Below are 16,188 nucleotides of genomic sequence, written 5' to 3'. Positions count from 1 at the left end.
ATATTACACTGAACCCATTTAACTTGGGAATATATAAACATGAAAAAAAAAAGGAATATATAAACATGAGTATTTACCTTCATGTCACACTATCCAAGTAAAGGACTCTAGAAGAAATGTTTATCGAATGTTTTATTTCCAATTAAAATATTGATTCTGCTAATAACTTAAAATTAAAAGTGACTAATGGGGGTTCTACGTGATATTTCGTTCAGCTAGCAAGTGGGAGGGCTGGAGCAGTGGGCTCATCTGAGTGGTCTATTAGAACAAGCACCATGAACTAGATGGATGAACAGAACCACGAAGTCACGAAGTGAGCATCCTAAGCAAGCACGCCCAGTATCCTAACTAAGCACACCCAGAAACGTGGGAGCAGTTAATAGTAAGAAAAGTCACAAGAGCATATTGCGCACCGAAGGCTGGCTGAGACCTTCAGATCCAGCATTTCACAACAATCACTGGAAGAAGGTCCTACTATCAGCCGCTGCAATGCAAAGAGGTCAATGCCAAGTCTGTAGGGCAGGTGTAGCACCAGGCCCTACTGACACCAAAGTCCATGATTACATCCGACCATTACATAGTTTTCGCCCTTGCACTCCTTCAGAAGACAGCATACCCGTCTTCTCCTGACAAGGTCAGGCGGGGGGAATTAGACTCCTTCTTGCTTGCTTTGTGTTTTATTTAAAACAAAACCTGGTTTCTCAATTGGGCAACCAAAATTTCCCTCTCCTGGGAGGTGCGGCGGTTCACCGCCAATTCTGACCCAAGAGGCGCCGTGATGGCTTTTTTCCTCTGCGCAAACACCAAATCCTTGACGTAGGCCGCCAGTTTCCTGAGCACCAAGTCACTGCAGCTGCACAGGCCTTCCCTTTCCATCAGCCTCGGGGCCAAACTCGGCGGTGACTTCACCAAGCCCTCGGGAACATGGGACCAGAGACGCTTCTTGAACAGGCTCTCGTTAAAAAAAAAAGAACCAAAAATATTTTCACGCTCTGCAATTTTGCTCTGCATAAAGTCTCCTCTACTTTCTTTCTCCTCTCAGTCAACACTTTCCAACAATGTCACTGAGGAATGAGGCGCCAGCTGGCCGGGTGGGGATGGGCAGGGGGCTAAGGGATCAGGACCCAAGTGGGCTGCAAGGATGGTCTCGGGGAGTGAACTGACCTTGTTCCAACCTCAGCTCTGCTACTTAGTTCTAAATGATCTTTAGCGAGTGACTTAACCCCCCCACTTTGCAGCTGCATCATCTGTAAAACAAGGATAATAAATCCTTTTCCTCACGGGCACTTCGAGGACTCCGTAAAATAAGGACTAGGACGTGCTGCACGCAGCCAGACATACAAGCAGGAGCGTGATCCATGGCAGCCTCTACGATTGAAGAACTACTTCTATTTCGGAATAAAACCATCCACAGTCACCTGTTTCCTTTCAGGTCTTAAAATACTTTTTGGAGTCAAAGTTAGGAGCCAGACTGCAGCCGAACCCAGGTCTGCTACTGAGGAGCTGTGTGACCTGTGACCGAGAGGGGCTCTCCACTTCTGGGTGGGGGATGTAGTAAGAGCAGCACCCACCCCACGTGAGCTGTGAAGATTGAGTGGGCTGACGTAGGTAAAAACACCCAGAAAAGTACCTGGAATACAGAGATTTCCCTTGAGATTTTAGAATTTTCAAAAACCAATTTATTTCAACTTTTTCTTTTTTTTAGCTTGAATTTAAATATAATCATAGCTAAGATCTTACTCAAGAATACTCCTTGGGCTTGTAATTAAGATAGTGGAATCCACTCAAGTGCAAAAAATGTGCTCTTTATGAGTCAGCATCCTCTTTTTCTCTGTAATTAACTACCATGCTTTAGAAGCCTTACTATCTAAGCCTAAATACGCTTGGTAGTAATTATTAGCAAAACAAACATCAGAAGGGTAAATTCCTAGTAACAGGGTGCATTTGAATGCAAACAGCTATAGTTCTTCAAGTCTGTTTTTCATTTAAAAACAATCCCTAGCCATTTATGCTTCAATCCGTCCCCAGTCTGTTAAAAACTGTATTGAAAAAAAAAAAAAAAAGTGAAACAATTACTTTGCTTCAATTCAGGGATTTCAGCCAACTCTCTAAATCCAGCATGAGTTTGGTTTGGCTCCTGGCTTGAAATAACCCTACCTTCTCTCTCCAGCGGAGCTTATTCTGGCCTCACGGGGGTTTCGTGAGAGCTCAAAAGTACCTGTGCCCCCCCAGCAACAAGAGGTGACACAATGAACGGAGTGAGGGCTGCAAAAACACGAAGGGATTTCTGTTTTGAACATGAAAAGGAGGTTTCTGTGCATGCATGACCCCAGCAATTTTTTTTTTCTTAAATTTCTGGGCTGAGGTTACTCACTGGGAAAAAAAAAATCAGAGAAAGAGAATCTCAGGGTTTATACTTTAGAGGAATTATGAAAGAGTACTCGAACTGTCTGCAAATGCCTTCTACGAACGAAGAGGAGGGTGTGCTTGCACAGCTTCCGTACGAAGAGGTCACCATCTTCAAAGGGACACAGAAAAGATGGCAAATAAAAACCAGTGGGATTTAAACTTTTATGTCTACGGCTAACATCTGAATAGAGTCTCTGAAGGTTTATCTGTTTATTGTATAGGGAGAGAGGATAGAACGTGAGAGACAGCCAGTGGGGGGCGGGGGGGCAGGGGGAGAGAAGCAGGCCCTGACCTGATGACCCCAAGATCAGGATCTGGGCTGACGTAGAGAGCCGGAGCCTGAACTGCCCGAGCCTGGGGTTTTAATAGCACTTTCAGAAACACGGCCTCAGAGGTACATACGGTTTACTATTTATTTGATGATTAAAAATAAGACACTGGGGAATCCCTGGGTGGCTCAGTGGTTTGGCACCTGCCTCGGGCCCAGGGCCTGATCCTGGAGACCTGGGATCCAGTCCCACATCGGGCTCCTGGCATGGAGCCTGCTTCTCCCTCTGCCTGTGTCTCTGCCTCTCTCTCTCTCTCTGTGTCTTTCATGAATAAATAAAATGTTAAAAAAATTTAAGTTAAATTAAAAAATAAAAATAAGACAGTGACTGGTAAGCCTATTCAATTATAACTCAGGCATAAGGAACATATGCTAATGAAGGCAAGTGATACATACGGTGAGTCAACACCGTGGATATTATCAGATTCCAAGGAAAAACCCTCCGGGAAAGCTAATGCAGCAATTGCTTCGTAGATGCCTTTGGGACCTGTCAAGCCCTTACCCACTCCCGTCCGCCCTGGGGAGCAAGGATCATGCGCGACAAGAAGAGCAAGACTGCGTCCCTCTGTGTCGTCAGAGGACAGTGAGCAGATGTCAGTGCTGTTCCACTATGTGTGACAGAGTCACCGTGCGAGACGGGGTGGGAGGGTGGCTGCGACACCCTGGGGCGACAGGCTCCGTCCTCCTCCTTGCACCGGGATGCTCCTCTGCGCGCACAAGCGGCCGCGCGGAGCTGCCTGTGGTTCCGGCAGCGGACAGCGGGGTGGACGGGCTTTAGGGGGCAGGTAACGCCTGCGCCCCCAGAATGACCTGCTCCGCCTGCCAGCCCTAGGGCCCAGGCTCGGGGAGCCTCCTACAGCACCGCCAAGGTCCTCGCTCGAGTTCCCAATTCGCGTCTCTGACCTTTTAGAATTTGCGGCTCTAAGCAGGTGGGATTCTAGTGGATCCTGCAGCTCTGCAAAGTAGAGGGGCTTTCCCCTGCTTGCAGGTCCCTAGCTACGTGAGCTTGTTTTCCTGCGTTTCCTAGAGCCTTCCTCAGCTGCAGACTGGCTCTCGGTGCAGCCTGGCAAAGGGGATTCATCCTAGAAACACGTGTAGGATGGTTCAGAGCTGCAATTCCTACAACCGTTCTGGGTGACTCGCAGCACAAATGCCCGCCCTACGACTTGAGGAGCCACTTGAAGGGCCTACAGTGAACCGGAGAGACTGAACTTTTTCTTTTTCTTTTTTCTTTTTTCTTTTTTTGAGACTGAACTTTTTCGTTGGATTTAGCTTAATCACAGCCCTCGGCCCCGCAAGGTCACACTAGCATTGAGCAGACGCCTGACACGTGCCTCACCGGGTTCCTGCGGTTGTGTCTAAGGCCCAACAACACGGAGCTTCCAACGTGCCACGATTTTTAACAGAGGTAGCCCCTAATTTAGAAACACAATTACAAGCAGCTGTAGAATAGATTTCCCGGGAAGAAGCCTCCGTGGGGCAGACGCCGACGCTCTCCATTTGGTGACCCGTCGTGGTACTGCAGAGAAGGGCCTTTATATCCAGGAATAATTCCTAAAGCCTAACCCAGAGATCACGGGCATCCGTCTCCTGGGGGTGCTTGTTAAAAATGAACTGGGAACAGGGGCCCCTGGGGGGCTCAGCAGTTGGGCGCCTGCGTACGGCCCAGGGCGTGACCCCGGGGCCCGGGATCGAGTCCCACATGGGGCTCCCTGCATCAAGCCTGCTTCTCCCTCGGCCTGTGTCTCTCCTCCCTCTGGGTCTCTCATGGATACATTTAAAAAAGGGAAAAAAGAACTGGGACGCACCTTACGTTTCCTGCGTCAGTATCTCTGGAGATGGTGCTTTGAAAGCTGCATCTTAACAAACACCTGATGGCTCTGATGCAACACAGAGTTCGAGACCCAGGTTTCCCCAAGATCTAGAGACGCAGGCCTGCAGGCGGGGAGGGCGCGCAGAGCCGTGGGGCTGCCAGGCCGGGAGCCCCGCGCAGAGACAGCTGCTCTCCCCGTGAGCAAAGTGTATTCTCCTTGGAAACACGGGGCGCAGCACAGATGCCCCATTGCGGCTGGGGAACCAAGGACGCCCCCCACCCCCCACCCCCAGGTCCACGTGTGCCGTGGTTCCTGCGGCTCCTCCGAGGCCCGGGCCCCCACCTGACGAGCACCCAGCCCACCTGCTCCCGGGCCTGGACGCCCCGCCCTCCCGCCCGGCTCCTGTGGGGCCATGCTCTGCGTGGGGGCGGGACTAAAGCTCCAGGGTCTGGGGAGGGTGCCAGGGCCAGAGGGGACCCCCCTTCTCCCTCAGTAGGTGCCGCGGGGCGTGGCGCGACCACGTGGAGAGCGGGCGTCTCAGCAGCACACGAGGTCACCCCCACTGCCCGTCTCCTCTGAAGGCCGCGGGCCGTCACCCCGCAACCCGTGCCCCAGCGCTCGGTGCACCTGTTACCTCAGGGCCATGGAGGACGCGGCCCCCGCCGTGTGGAGCCCCTGCCAGGCCCAACTCAGGACGCGTGCAACGGATGGAAGGCCCGCGAGCTCGGAGAGGAAGAAGCGGCCCTGGGGGACCGACGGTGCCTGAGGCCGGGGGAAGGGGGACTGCCGCGGACCGAGGGGCTGCAGCGGGGCTGACCAGGAGCCTAGACCTTGCCGGCCGGGCCCACCATAGGGCCTTTTGGCTGCAGGACGAACGGAAGTCGGCGCCAGTCCCAAGCAGGGAGACCCACCCGCACCCCCAAGTGCTCCAGTGCGGACGCTGAGGCCCCAGCCTGGGGGTGCTGCTGGGCTGGCCCGGGCCCCCGCCTAGAGCCTAGGGAGGTCCCTGGGGATCCAAGGCCATGCCCAGGAGCCAGGGCTGTGCACACAGGCTGCCCTAGGCCCGGCCAAGCAGATGGCTCGGAGCCAGTGGGAGAGGAGGACACGCCTGTGGCCCCGTCGCACCGACCTGGTCCCGTGGCGGCGGCCGGAGCAGAGCAGTGCCCGCTAGTCCTACCCAGGGACCCCCGGCACCTGAGAGCCACTGTGCACGGGGCAGGAGGCAGGGGGCACCGCGTGCCTCTAGACAGGCAGGCGGTACTAACCAGCCCCCAGACAGCTGCCCGGGTGCCCCGGCCCAGCGGCCCTGCCCCCCCACTTCCTCGCCCCGCCCGTGCCGTCCTCATCCCCCCCAGGCACCCCCACAGTTCAGCCTTCCTCTCTGACTCCACCTCTGGGGTTACAAACAGTCTCTTACTGTGCCGAAGAGCAGTAAAACAAAACACCTACCCAGTAGAGTCTGGCCACCAAATTCAGTAAATCATGACAAGGGATGCAGAGAAAATGCATTAAAATCCGGATGCGAAGTCTCATCCACGTATGCAATGACTACGGGATAAGAGGAGAAGCCAAGACCTGGTATTGCAAGAACCGCCTGGAACGCGGAATTGGAGTTTCACGTGGGAGCAGCACGGAAGTGGGCAGCCTTCCTTTGCTCCGCCGGAATAAGAGGATGCTGTGCATGGGGATCCCTGGGGGGCGCAGCGGTTGAGCACCTGCCTTCAGCCCAGGGCCTGATCCTGGGGTCCCAGGATGGAGTCCCGCGTCGGGCTCCCTGCATGGAGCCTCCTTCTCCCTCTGCCTGGGTCTCCGCCTCTCTCTCTCTCTCTCTGTCTCTCATGAATAAATAAAATCTTAAAAAAAAAAAATTGAGAGGACGCCGTGCAACAAGCAACCCATTCCTCTTGCCATGTCAACACAAGCTGACGTTTACTGGGGGCTTATTATGAGTCCCTGCTCTCGGGGCTTTGCACAGCTCATGACTTCATTCTTCGGTCGGGCTAAAGAAACCAACAGTCCCAATATTTTATATTTACTTACGAGATGAAAAAAATATTGCATGTTTCAGATTCACTCACAGCAGAAAAGCCGGCCGAAGCTGACCCTGTTAATTCTACCTCAAATCAACCGTCCGCAGGCCGTACGTAAGATACACTTTTTCATTAACAACCTTTTTTTTATTTGTTCACGTTTATGATGTGGCCACCTCATGATCCTTTATATCTAAATTACCCCGTGCCACTGCAATTGCTCTGAGCACCAGCGCCTGCCTGCAGTAGGGGAAAAAAATCATCGGAAGCCAGTTTTCAAGAATTTTAAAGAATTAAAAAAATTTTGAAGAGTAAATAAAGCCGTGTTGTTTTGAAACATACTGTTTTTCCAAGTACGCCTAAGGAAGCATTTAGGCTGGCAGGTCAAAATGTCTGCAGTCATGTCTTAAAAATACTTTAGTGTAAAAATCACAGCGAGAAAAAAAATCTGGGTCAAAAGTGTTCACCTTAAAAACTGAGGGGTCATTTTCATCATCTCACTCATGTTTCCTTCGCATGTAACTAATCAAATGTTTCAGGTTACTGCTAGTTATGGGGGGAAAAAAAAGTAAAAAATAGTAAATCTGGTAAAAGGAAGACAAGAAGAAATCTAAATGGGTCTCTAAAAGCATGAATAATGGGACACTCATTCACCCACTGAAAGATCACTCGAAGAGATTAACCTGAATACCAAGAAGTGTAAATATCCACTCAAAGTAACGGCAGGTCAGCATTCACGGACTCAGAAGTCGGTGTGGGCTAAAAATCTACGACACACAAAGCTATTTAGAGATGAAAGTGTGTGATAGGTTATACAGAAAACTAAAAATGCCCGTGGTAAAAAAAAAAAAAAATGCCTGTGGTTGTTCCCTAAATCCCAGTGATTTCACGAAAAACCATGACTACACCTCGGAGAAGACAGGTCACTGGAATGGTCAAATCCATCACAATTTTTTTTTTTTTCCCCACAGATTTTGAATTGAGGAAGACCCCAGGACATCATCCCAAGGAGATTGTGCTGTGAGCAAACGCTGGCCCTAGGAATCTGGCCTGGAGCCCGGATGGTGAGTAGAAAGCCTGCGAGATAGACCTGCGGGCTCTTCGGAGTATCCTGTTGATATTTTAAACAGTATCTTGGCTTCTGAAATCTAAACGCTAGGTCGCCTTACCACCTGCTGAGTCCGAGTCAATGGACTCTGTATCTGTAATTATTACTGTATGAGCTAGTACTCGATTTATCTGGAGTTTCCTCACGTGGCACAACCTCATTCTGGAGGGCTGGGTTGGGTAAAACGAAGTTATGTTAAATCGGTCATAGTTTTTAAAGGTCAAAAAAAAAATCATCCTCTTGTGGTTAATAATTAAAGAAGTTACAGTTCACCCGATCCATAGGGTACAATTGTTTTTCTAGAAGGATACTGACACCTGAAATGTCATTATTACTCCAACAGCATTGCTATGAACTTAGAATCGGATTTATTAATTTAAACACCCACCCGGCTCTCTATAAGAGTGGAAGTTGTAAGGTATTTAAATAGAGAACTGTGTTGCCTTAGGTTTGAAAATACTTCCATGAAAGGGAGGCCCGGGCGGGTAAGTCGGCTGAGCTTCTGACTCCTGGTTTCAGCGTGGGTCATGGTCCTGGGGTCACGGGATCCCCCCGGAGGTGGGCTGCATGCCCAGTGGAGGGGATTCACCCTTCCTCTGCTCTTCCCCCTGTTTGAGCGCACGTGCATGTGCGCTCGCTCACTCTCAAATGAATAAATAAATCTTAAATAAATAAAAGAAACTCCCAAAACCTAAGCACGAAGGAACATGTTTCCGCTAACCCGCTCTTCCTTTCAGGAGTATTCTCAGTTAATGACCTTTTACTGAAAGATCAAACAACATCTAGTCCCTTATTTGATAATCCACTGAGCTTAAAACATTCTGGCTCATCTCAACGAGTGAAATCAGAACTAGAGGACTGAGCTTATATCGTTGACCCTTGAACAACATGGGTTTGAACCAAGCAGGTCCACTTATGCATTGATTTCTTTTTTTTTTAAAGTAGACGTACACTATCGAAAATGTACTCTCTTCTTTAGGATTTTCTTGACTTTTTTTTTTCTCTAGGCTACTTCATTGCAAGAATGCCGCATACAACACCCATAACATGCAGAGTATGTGTTAGTCAACTGTCTATGTTATGTGCAACGCTTTCAATCAATACTAGGCTATTAGTTGTCAAGTTTTTGGGGACTTAAACATTGTACTTGCATTTTCAGCTGTGTGTGGGGGGGTCAGCGCCCCAACCCCTATGTCACTCAAGGGTCAAATGTAGTGCAACGAACATCTTAGTAATTAAAAGAAACAACACATAGGCAAGTGCTTGACATGAGCACGAAGAAGAAATAATGGTCATTCTTCACAAAAACCCAACATCTTTCTCAAAGGAAGGCTCTAGATAGATGTTGATCGGTTCATTCGGAAATATGAACCGGCTTGAAGTAAAATGACTGGAATTTCTAAACTTCTAACACCAAAACCGTCCAACTAAAGGATGAGCCAGCCAGAAGAAAGCCTGTTTGATTTAGAGATGCTTTTATCAACCCTCCGCCTAACTTTTCTAAAGTCCGACCTCTGGTCTCCACCACCATTTCACATTAAATCAAATGCGTTTCCCATAATGTCCAAGAAAAGATAACCAGAGAACACTAAACGCCTGAGACAGAAAACCTCTTTCAACCAGAGTACTTCTAAATAACACCAATATTACCACTTTAATTACCTGATTTCAGGAGATGAAGAGATTTCATTTGTGTCTGCCCTTTTATTTCTTGGAAATGATGGACTAGCTGGAGGCATCTCACCACTTAAGCGGTCTGGGAAAATTCGGTCTTTATTCAAATTGATTTCTGAATAGGGACAGTTGGCAGCACTAAAGTATTAAAAGAAAAAGAAAAAAGAACATTCCCATTAGAACACACTTCTAACTAAAATGACAGGCTATGGAATATAAAATCCCAATTATTTAATTGAATGTTGTATCTATTTGCACGTATCTATCGCACGCGTGTGATCAAACGCACCCTATGGAGTGTCTTCTCTCTAGGGCATAAGCTAAGGATCTTCCGACAGAAAATGTGTCTCTGCATTAGATGTTCAGGTGTAGTGTGATGAACCCTCTGGGCCTGAACAACCAGTGCTGAAGGGCCCCCTCTGTGCAGGGGCAGGGCCTGTGCGGATGCGTCGGAATAATCAGCCCGAGAGAGAGAAATGCGCAGGACATCAGAGGAGGCTTGGTGGGGGTGCTGGGCAGAGAGGGAGGCGGGGCGGATGGAGCAGATCTCCTTCCCGAAGTGGTCTTCCGGCCTCAGGGTCCCCACTGGCCGGAACAGCTGGGCCCGGCCCAGGTCAAACGCACCCCCACCTGCACTGAATCCCACTTCCGACACGAAAGAGCCCAGAGGCCAACTTGGATCACGACTCCTCTGGCTCTCTTCCCTCCGGTCGGTGTCCTCTAGACCCCTGGTTGACTTCTGGGTCCTATTCGGGTCCCATTCGGGGATCACCCCTGTTATCCAAGCAAAGGAAATCTAGGTCGCTACTCGTTAAAGCAACGTTGAGTCCGTATACTCCTCTGCCTCAGCCTCGGCTCTCCAGGCCGCGACAACGGTGGACCCCGCATCCCAGGCCTCCAGCACATAAAGAGCACCCCGCCCACCCGCCCACCTTGGCCCTGTGCTTTTAGGACGCTTCCTTCAATCGAAACGGCTGGGTCTTACAGAGACTGCACGATCTTTATTGTATCTCTGCACAACATGGAAGTCCGTGGCGTTTTGTCGGTGCGGATGTGAACGCATGCGACAGGGACCGACAAGAATAGACACTTCGGGAGCACTCGCTAAATATCGCGCTGGGTGCTTCCCAAGCAGTCACCCCTTAATCCGCAGGTTGCCTGTGGGCGCAGGATCCCTTGCGCCCCTCGCGGATCTTCCGTGGGCTGTTTGGTCATCAGCGTCCAGATTGGGTGGACGAGACCCAAGTGGACCCGGCCAAGGGGAGGCAAAGGCAGCGGAGGAGGGCGGCGCGGGTGGAGGGGGCAGGCCCGGGCCCCTGGACATGGTCCCCCGCGGCCTGCCCTCCATCCCCAGGTCCCGGGGCTGCAGACACAGCTGTGAGCGGCCTTCCCATTGCCGGCCTGCCCCCGCGCCCCGCGGTGACCCTGTCTAGACCCAGACGCATCATCCCGTGACCCCCCAACAAGGGAGGAATGGAGCCCCCATGCTCCTGGAGCCTCTGCCTCCCGCTGCCAGCCTCTTACCCGGCCTGCGCCCTCTCCCCATCGGGCCTCCACACAAGCTCACCTACCCACATCATGTGATGGCAAGACGCAGCCAAAGCTAACTTCTCTGGGGGGGCTGTTGACACCCCGGTAACGCCATAACCCACACGTCCCCGTGGCCTGTAAACCCTGGCTTTACGATCACTGGGGAGCCGCCCACATGCCTGCCCTGAGGGTTGTCACACGCGACAAAAGCCGTGTCCCGCCCTCAGCCGACCCATGGCCACTCGGGGCACCAGCAGCTCGCAGGCCTTGCAACAGGAGCGCCGCAGCTGGAAGCCCTGGGGCCTGAGGGCTGCGGGCACGACAGTCTGCCTGCTTGTGCCTAAGTTCAGGACAGAAACTTCTTGGGGGTTCCCCCCCCCCAACCTTAGGTGGTGCAGGGAAGGCAGGGCCGCGGGTACAACACGGCAGATGGGCTGGAGGTGCTCCATGCTCTCGGCGCTGGAGGGGCCCGTGGGGAGGCTGCGGCCGGTGGCCAGCTCGCCTCGGGCCGGCACCCCCTCCTCCTCTGCACCCAGACACCCAGGGGGTGTGCTAGCGCCGCCAGGGCAGGTAACCAGCCAGCTCCCGACCCAGGCAGCCACCAAGACCAGGGGGCGGCAGGAAGGCACGGACTGCGAGCAACAGCACATGGACAGACGGCTGGCGGCCCCGGGAGGCCCGACAGCCGCTCCAACGTGTTCTGCGGCTCCGTCCCCGCACAGCACAGCCGGGCACAGCCTGTGACAGTCCGTCCCGCGCCCTCATGGCGAGGACGGCAACAGCGGCGGGTCTGCGGCCTGAGCGTGTTCCACCACGTGGGCAGGGCCCCGGGCCGGCACGCGCTTCCTGGACAGCAGGAGCCCAAGGGGGAGCTCCGTGTACCCAGCCGGACCCGTCAGGGTGCTGCCTCCCCATCCCACAGCTGCACAGCTGCCCTAGGGGCCGCCTTCCTCATTCTCGGTTCTCGGGGCTCAGGTGATCTTAGGTGGCAGCAACCTCATAGCCTGGCAGTGTCCACACCCGGGTGGATGAGGGCAGCTCCCTGCCGTTCAGGCTCGGGGCTGCAGACATGGTGTGTGCGGGGGCACGGAGGTCACACGGCTGTCTCCACGGGGCCTCGCCACACTGGGCTGGCCCATCTCCTGGCAAAGCCCTGGCTCAACAACACAGCCATGGCTGTCGGGAGCCGTTGGGGGCCACCCAGCCCGGGGGGAGCCGCCTGGCCCACCAACACCCACCGCCAGCTCCCAAGGCCTTACGATTCTGAACAGATCCATTCAAACAAGTTGACACCTTCAGTCTGAGTGAGCCCCGAACATTCGCTCGCTGTCAGGACAAAACCCTGGGCAACACACACGAGCCCACAGCCCAAGTCCCCGAGGCAGTCTCAGCCAGGCCGCAGGGCCTCCCATCGGGTCCAGGAGTCTCAGGAGACACTGCTGTCCGTCCGGGCCTGGCCTCAACGCTGACGCTCGGGCACGTCCTCACCGGCTCCAGGCTGGCAGCCCTGTGGACCGCAGGGTAGGACAGTGCCAGCCCACAGCTCCAGGGGGACTGCAAGAGACCTCATAGGTGAGCCCTGAGCATGCCGCCACCCAGGAAGCCTTGGCATCTGCCTCCACTCCTCAGAAGGGCGCGGTGGCCACCGTGCGAAGGGGCAGCCGCGACGGTGAACAGTAGTGTGAAATGCTCTGGACAGGCTTCCTCTTTGGGGGCTCTCTGCTTCCCTCAGGGAAGGGTCTGCTGCTCCATCCCTGCCTTATGGACGTCTCCCTACCCCAGACTGGCCTCCCCAGGGGGAGGGACAGACCGTCACCCCCACCCCAGGCCCACAGCAGGCGCCCTGCAAGTGTGCTCGCCATGCAAACACGGATGGACGCTGAGCCCAGTCTGCGGTTGTCTGCCCAGATGTTTAGAACTTTCCGCGGATTTCACGATGACCTTCTAGAGGCTGCTGGAAATACTCTCCATTTTTTTTTCCCTCGTGTATTTTCTCCACGATCAAATCTCACATAGAAAACACTGACTTCCAAGGCACTAGCGATGCAGAACCCCTACTTCCACAGAAATCTACGTCTCCTTCAGTCTCCCCCTCTCTGTGGCCTTTCAGGGGCCCAAGTGGATGAATCAACAAAGGGAAACCCCAGGACACCACCCTGATCAACGCTCCCTTGCTGGAAAGGGGCCCCGAGCAATCTGGCTCCTGAACATCCCTGGAGATAAGAATAACATCACATTCAACTCACTCACTGATTATTTACATTTCAACATCTGAAAACATCGCAGCCTCAAATTTCATCGCTGAGACACATGTTCTATTTCTAACACCTCTTACATCAAATCCAACCATTATAATTTTTCAGAGAAGCTAACAACAACTGCTAGTCAAAACATAGCCCTTGGCTTACGTGGGCATAAAATTGATTCCTCTTCCTAAAAGAGCAACATCCCTTGTTATCTAAGCCAAGAATGCGTGTTTTGATTTATGCAGTTTCTCAGTAAATTAATCCAAAGAGAATTCTCTCATTACGTTTTCCTAAACACAGCGTTCCCGGTGAGGACAAAAGCGCCAGCGAAGGGAACCTTTCAAAGGGCATCCGTGATGCTGCGGCTACTGCAGCGTCTCCAGGAGATGGGAAGCAGGCTGCGCCTGTTGGGGACTAGTGTCCTGCCAGCCGGACGGCGCAGCGAGGGAAGCCCGGGAAAGGCAGGCGCAAGGGCTGAGGAGCGGGGGTGTCAGGAGCTGACCCGGCTGCCCGCGGCCCTGCCCGAGGCTCTGCCAGCCAGCAACCGTGCCCCCCCGCGCTGGCACACACTGCTGGTTAAAGCCCCCTCCCACCCCCCACCCCCCGGCTTCCTCATGTACGCGGGTCCTTAGGCCATAAGGTCTACCTCTCCCTCCCTCATTCCAAAAAAAAAAAAAAAGAGTGATTCTCTACTGGTTCCAATTACCTGCCAGTCCACCACGGCTGTCCATGAAATCTCCCATGACTCCCCACAATAGCCCCCCCACTTTTTTTTTAGTCCCCCTTCTTTTAGCCAATACAGGGCTGCATCACTGAAGACATGCTCCCAAGATAATCACTGACACTCTGTGACGTGGGGACCCTCGGAGGAACGCGGCCCAATTGGGAAAGGGTGGTCCTGCCGAGTGAGCAGTGCCACCAGGCCGGGCAGGACTGTTCCCAAAGACCCTGCTGCGCCCGGCGGACCTCTCCGCTCAGGTCTAACGCACTCCTAGGGACACGGCGGCCGTTGCTGTAGGCGGGTTCCCTTCCCCGGAGGCCGAAACAAACCCTCACCTGCAGCCCAACAACACGGTATCAGTATTCGTGCTTTTTTAAAAACTTCTTTATTCTTTTCCTTCATAATCTGAGCAAACTGCCTCAAGCCCGGTGAACATGTTAGGGCTGGTCCAGGAGGAAGGATGCCTGGCAAGGGTGCGGAATTAGCTACTGTTTTGGATCTTGTACCTTAACCAAGTCATGTACAGCTTTGTGTTTCCACTGGTCCCCAAGTTCCGTGAAGGCTGGGTCTGCGACTAACTCTCAGAGCGGAGCCTTGAGAGGCAGAGAGGGGACGGGTCACCAGCACAGATCCGTGAGCTACCCTGGGTGCCATTCCCAGTTCCCCCACACCAGGGGGAACCAGGAAACCTCCCCAGGGCCACAGTGGCTGCATCAAGAATCAGAAGAAAACAGTACTATAATAGGGTAGTTCTGGAGGTCGTCTAAATACATAAAACAGAGCGATACCATGTACAGAGTAAATGTATGCTCAATAAATGCTGCTTACTGGGAAAAAAACCTCCTCAAAAATATTTATTGAATGAAATAATTTATTAATATATAATAGAATTTAGCAGGCCACTGAGTCATTTCTGGCATTTAGACTTACATAAGGTCTGAGAAATAACCTAGCTGCCTTCACTCAGCAACACTGAGCAACTTTTAAGATACATGAGTAATTTAAACGGAGTTAAAAATACTATAACTTTGGGTTTGCAGTTATACAAACAATGAAAAGGATTTTTCTTTCATTCTTTTTTTTAAGCAGGCTCCACACAAAGCAGGCAGACACCCAATGTAAATGTCTAAGGGTAAAGCAAAACTCCATCTGACTGCATTTATACATTCATTTGTTTTTTTTATTCATTTAGTTATTCATCAAACATTTATTGGACACCCTATATCTACCAGATATCCTTCTATTTCATGGGTATAGAGTGATAAAATGAACTAAAAAAAAAAAAAAGTCCTTGTCCTTATGGAGCTTATAGCCTAATGGAAGGGCTTGAACTCATGACCCTGAGATTGAGAGTTACATGCTCTACCGACTGAGCAAACAAGGCACTCCTGAAAAGGATTTTTTAAATGGCTATCTGTAAATAGTATCACCACCCTGTGTTTAGACTATTTACTCTGGAACAGAATGAATCCCATAAAAATCTCAGAAGGAGTGTTGCAAAAGGAAGATAAGCAGTATTACAGGTTGCAGAGATGAAAGAAAGAAAGAAGAAAAAAAGAAAAGAAAAAAAAAGAAAGAAAAAGAAAGAAAGAAAGAAAGAAAGAAAGAAGAAAAGGAAAAGAAAGAGAAAGAAACAAAGGTTAATTATCCAATTTTACAGTTCCTATAACTCTTAGAACGGGTAGTGCAGTCTTTAGATTTTTCAAAAGACCTAGATTCACAACATGTGCAAACGAGATATACAACGGCTCCTTTTCTTTAGTGGGGAATCCAATTAACACACAGTTAGAACACTTACATTGGCAAATGATTATTTTAATACATCCATGAGCAGGTGATACTTTTGGTTCCTTAAAAAGATCTCAGTTAAATTATACGGATTTCAAAAAAAAAAAAAAAATCATGGTGATTTCTAGGTATTTCAGTATTATTTTTAAATGCTTACAAAGACCCCCAAATTGCCTAAACAATACATCAAATTTCAAATGTACAGATTTGGTTTCTTTTTTAAGTTAGAGGTAAAAGAAAAAAAGAAAAATACTGAAAAACACTGTTTCGCATCAATGCATTCCCAAGTTTGACTATTTATATTTATGCCTCTTGTGCTCTTCGCGGTAATCTACGATAATCTCACTTCTCATTATTCAAATTGCCGAGTCCCCCAATCAAATCTCATTCTACAAAACAAAGACCTTCCACAGGGCCTGCCCTCTTCTCATCATTAACGGTCAACCCAAGGTGGCTCTCTCGGGAGCTAAGTACCTGCAGAGCTCGTCAGGCTGTCAAGGAAAGGCAAATGGCTGGAGTACATCTACCTTGGAGTGTGAA

General features: G+C 51.2%; 1 protein-coding gene across 8 annotated transcripts in view; it reads right to left on the bottom strand.

Annotated features, from left to right (window-relative positions):
• Positions 1-16,188, bottom strand: part of L3MBTL3 (L3MBTL histone methyl-lysine binding protein 3) — a 120,900-nt gene that overhangs the window by 19,812 nt on the left and 84,900 nt on the right. For all 8 annotated transcript variants that reach the window (XM_035707044.2, XM_035707071.2, XM_035707053.2 and 5 more), the window contains one exon: positions 9,352-9,501. In XM_035707044.2, coding sequence (XP_035562937.1) covers positions 9,352-9,501 — 150 coding nt within the window. The remainder of the gene's footprint in view (positions 1-9,351; positions 9,502-16,188) is intronic.

Source organism: Canis lupus, chromosome 1 (genome assembly GCF_003254725.2).
Source record: "Canis lupus dingo isolate Sandy chromosome 1, ASM325472v2, whole genome shotgun sequence".
NCBI lineage: Eukaryota > Metazoa > Chordata > Mammalia > Carnivora > Canidae > Canis > Canis lupus.
The sequence above is the reverse complement of the archived record's forward strand: the minus strand, read 5'-3'. Positions and strand labels throughout refer to the sequence as shown.